A 3,544-nucleotide genomic window follows, 5' to 3' on the forward strand; every position below is an offset into this window, starting at 1 on the left:
GCTATAGGTTGGTTTGTAGGCTGAGTTGAAGGCTTCTTAAACTTTTGCTGTGTAGGATTAGCAATAAACTGTTGATTTCCACCATAAGAACCTGAGCCAATTGGATTAGAGGAATGAACCCAACAAAAGTTAGTTTGCTACATAAACTGTCTAGGCATCATCTGAGTCACTAGCATAGCTTGTGCTACTTCATTTGTTTGGCCAGGATTATGTGTTTGTGCTGTAACAGAGGTAGAGGATCCTTGACCAGCAAAACTAAAACCATTAAAGCCTTGGAATCCTTGATAATCCTGATCAAATCTATGACAGCAATTAACTGCAGAGTGTCCTCCTTTTCCACAAACCTGACATATCAGTTTTGGTCTAAATTGACCCCTTCCTGTGCCTCGACTACGCATCGTATAGGGATTGAACATATACATTCCAGGAGAGTTATGAGCAGCAAATGAACCATGAGAACTATTTGGAACATATTGTGAAGAGTAGCCACCAAAAGGAAAAGCTGGTCTAGGATTATTCCCAGACTGTACTAGACTACCAGGAGACTGAGATAATTGAGGTATCAAATAACTTCCTGAAGATTCCATATTAGCACTTGGCCTAACTCCTTTGTTCAGTGAGACATCATTAATATCTATAAAGCTATGGTCTGCAATTTGTTTAGAAACCAGAAGAGCCAAAGCTAGTTGATCATGCAAGTGATTATAGGCACTATGTTGCCTTTCCAATCTTATTTCATGTATGTGCAACAAGAACTAAGCCTCTTGTATAGTGATAACGCTACTATTAGATGTGAGATTTGCAACAACAACATCATACTCCGGTCCCAAACCATCTAATATATACAACAACAGTTCCTCATCACTCATACTTACACCACTAGCATTCAACTCATCTCCAATTTCTTTCATCTTTAGCACATATTCACTAATACTACATGAATCCTTCTTAGTTGTCTGCAGTAAGTTCCTTAAGTGCAGTGTTCTAGCCTTAAAGACTGATTGAAAATGCAACTCTAAAATACTCCAAATTTCATAGGCTGTACTACACTTAGCAACATTCTAAACATAGACTCAGAAATTGTTGAAAGAAGCTAGCTTACTAAAAACTGATCAACCTTTTTCCAATCGAAATAGTTAGGGTTAGACTTCTTTACCTTTTCTCCTGTTTCTTCAGATGTAACAATTAAGAACATTGGTGGACATACTTTTTCTCCAGTAACAAAGACATCCAAACCATGTGAGCTCAAGGCTGGCAAGATCTGAGATTTCCAAAAAGTGTAGTTTCTTTCTTGAAGTTTCACGGAGAGTGAAGGCAAGGTAGGTAACGTGCTTGGACTTGTAACAGCAACTGGTCCAGTTTCCATATTTTTTTTTTCTTCGTTTGAAGAGAAAAAGAAAGAAAATTGCAGAGGAGTTTAAGCAAAAGATCAACCTTAGACGTTAGTCTAGGGCTCTAACACCATGAAAAGTTTCAGAGATGAAGAGAAAATTCTAGAAGAGAAACACGCAGAAAAACAGAGCATGAAACGTGTAAGTTCTGTAGAAAGGATTCTGTTATTTTTTCACTTTCTAACTAACTGAGTACAAAGGAAGAAAGGCTGTCTTTTTATACATGCAGCCATCAAGAAACGCAGCGTTTTATAATATTGCTAAAACGCTGCGTATTATACTTATACCTTACAAATATTGAAAACCCCAGACTACTCAAAACCGAGAGCCTACATTCTTCTTCTTCTTCTTTTTATCAACATCTTCCCTTAAACTAGATACCTTATTGCTTCTCCATTCTCTTCAATACTGTCAAAGACATCTTGAAGCAATTGGACATTCATAAATTTAGGGGAAAGATGTTAGTAGCTTCTTAGGACATTGTTCTGTGATTGAATTATTTGAAGGTTATTGCGATGCATGAATCATGCTTCTTCCTTACTGCAGATGTTATACATAAGATCGTTCCCTCTAATCTACTTAGCCAAAGTTCGGTAAGGATTTTGATTCATCTTTCAGGGAATTTGTTCCCCCGAAAGTGTGACCTTATGGGACAAGTTTAATCATATTCCTGCTTACTTTCAAGAGAAATTTCTTTTTTTGTAATGTGTTTAATCTTAGGTTGTTTATCAGGGAAGCAGGGAACATTAAAGCAACAAATGCACCTGTAGTACTTCTTTTATAGTGTAAATATTAAACAGACAACATTTTATTTTTAAAGGAAATACTTATCTAAGCATTCAATAACAACTTTATTATAAGGTTTTTGCCTCTATGTAGTTCTAAAATTCAACAGGATTGTAATCTTTAAGCGTTGATTTAGCTAGCTCGGAAGTAGTTGATCAAGTCATCTTTCTTTGGCATTCATTCTTTAAGCTGCAACGGGGTTTCTGCAAATTTTTGAGTCCATTCATACAGTGATGGAAACTTATGAGGATCAAGTAGCTTTATACCTCCACATTCTTCTATAAACTGTAGCCAATGAGGTATAGAACCCAAAACCAAGCCTAGAAAACTCATGTTTTCGCCAAAAAGTTTCTTGTTTCTAATCTGCTCGTTGAGAACTCCTAGTTTTTGTCGTGCAGACTCAACAGCTTTCTCTTTTGGTGTCCTTGGGCACGGTAAGCAGCGAAAGCATTAGCACAACAAACCATACAAATAAACAGTCAAGTATGAATCTTTTAACTACAGAGCTCTCTTCTATTCATAAATATTTTTTATAGATAACATGTGAAGTTTTTTATGCAAATGAATCTGTAACTCTTGAATTACCTCGTCATCAATATATTTTGCCTAGAAACGCACCATGGCTCAGTCGACAGGATCTGCAGGCAATAAAGGGTTGTGTTTCCATGTCTCCTCTATGTACTCAAGGATGACTAAATATTCAGAGATTGGTTTTCCATTGTGCAGAAGCACCGGCTCCTTCTTGTGAACAGGATTAGATTGGAGAAGCAGGTTACTCTTCCTTTTCAAGTCTTCTTCTACATACTCATATGTTATACCCTTGAACATTAAAGCCCATTCAATTTTAACACAGAATAGGCTCAAAAAAGTTCCAATAACTTTCACCTCTTCCATTTTTTGAGATATGAAAATCTTGGATCAAACACTAGTTTCTATATGCTAGAGGGGTTCTGAAATGTATGCATTTTTGTGGAAAAGTATAGCTGTATGTTTCTTGGAAAACACAAAACTTTGACTTTTAACACACATTGAAAGCACAGGGTGTTAAGAAAGACGCTATTGCCTAGTATTTTCTTGGTCTTGAGATTCCTCTACTATCATATTCGAAACACAAATTCCTTTCACCATTTCGAGAATCACCTCTCCATAGCTATAAACATCATATTTAGTATTGTACACTAGATAGCATATGGAGATGTTTAGTTATCACCTTTTTGAGCTCGCCAAATTACATACAAAGTCTGATTCTACAACTCTAAGACTATGGTCTATGGGTAAGCATTCTTTAAAGTTTAAAGTATTTACGATAGATAGAAACTATTTATAGCTACTGAAACTTCACAAAAATCAGCTAGCCATGGAGACTC

General features: G+C 36.3%; 1 protein-coding gene across 1 annotated transcript; it reads right to left on the reverse strand.

The window, feature by feature from the left end:
* Positions 1–755: 755 nt before the first annotated feature.
* LOC116105523 lies at positions 756–1,366 on the reverse strand. Its single transcript, XM_031391931.1, has 2 exons — positions 1,157–1,366; positions 756–1,061 (listed from the first exon to the last, which is right to left on the reverse strand). Exons 1-2 carry the CDS (start codon positions 1,364–1,366, stop codon positions 756–758), a joined length of 516 nt encoding a protein of 171 aa, XP_031247791.1.
* Positions 1,367–3,544: the final 2,178 nt, after the last annotated feature.

The sequence above is a fragment of the Pistacia vera genome, unplaced genomic scaffold (genome assembly GCF_008641045.1).
Source record: "Pistacia vera cultivar Batoury unplaced genomic scaffold, PisVer_v2 Contig50, whole genome shotgun sequence".
Taxonomy (NCBI): Eukaryota; Viridiplantae; Streptophyta; class Magnoliopsida; order Sapindales; family Anacardiaceae; genus Pistacia; species Pistacia vera.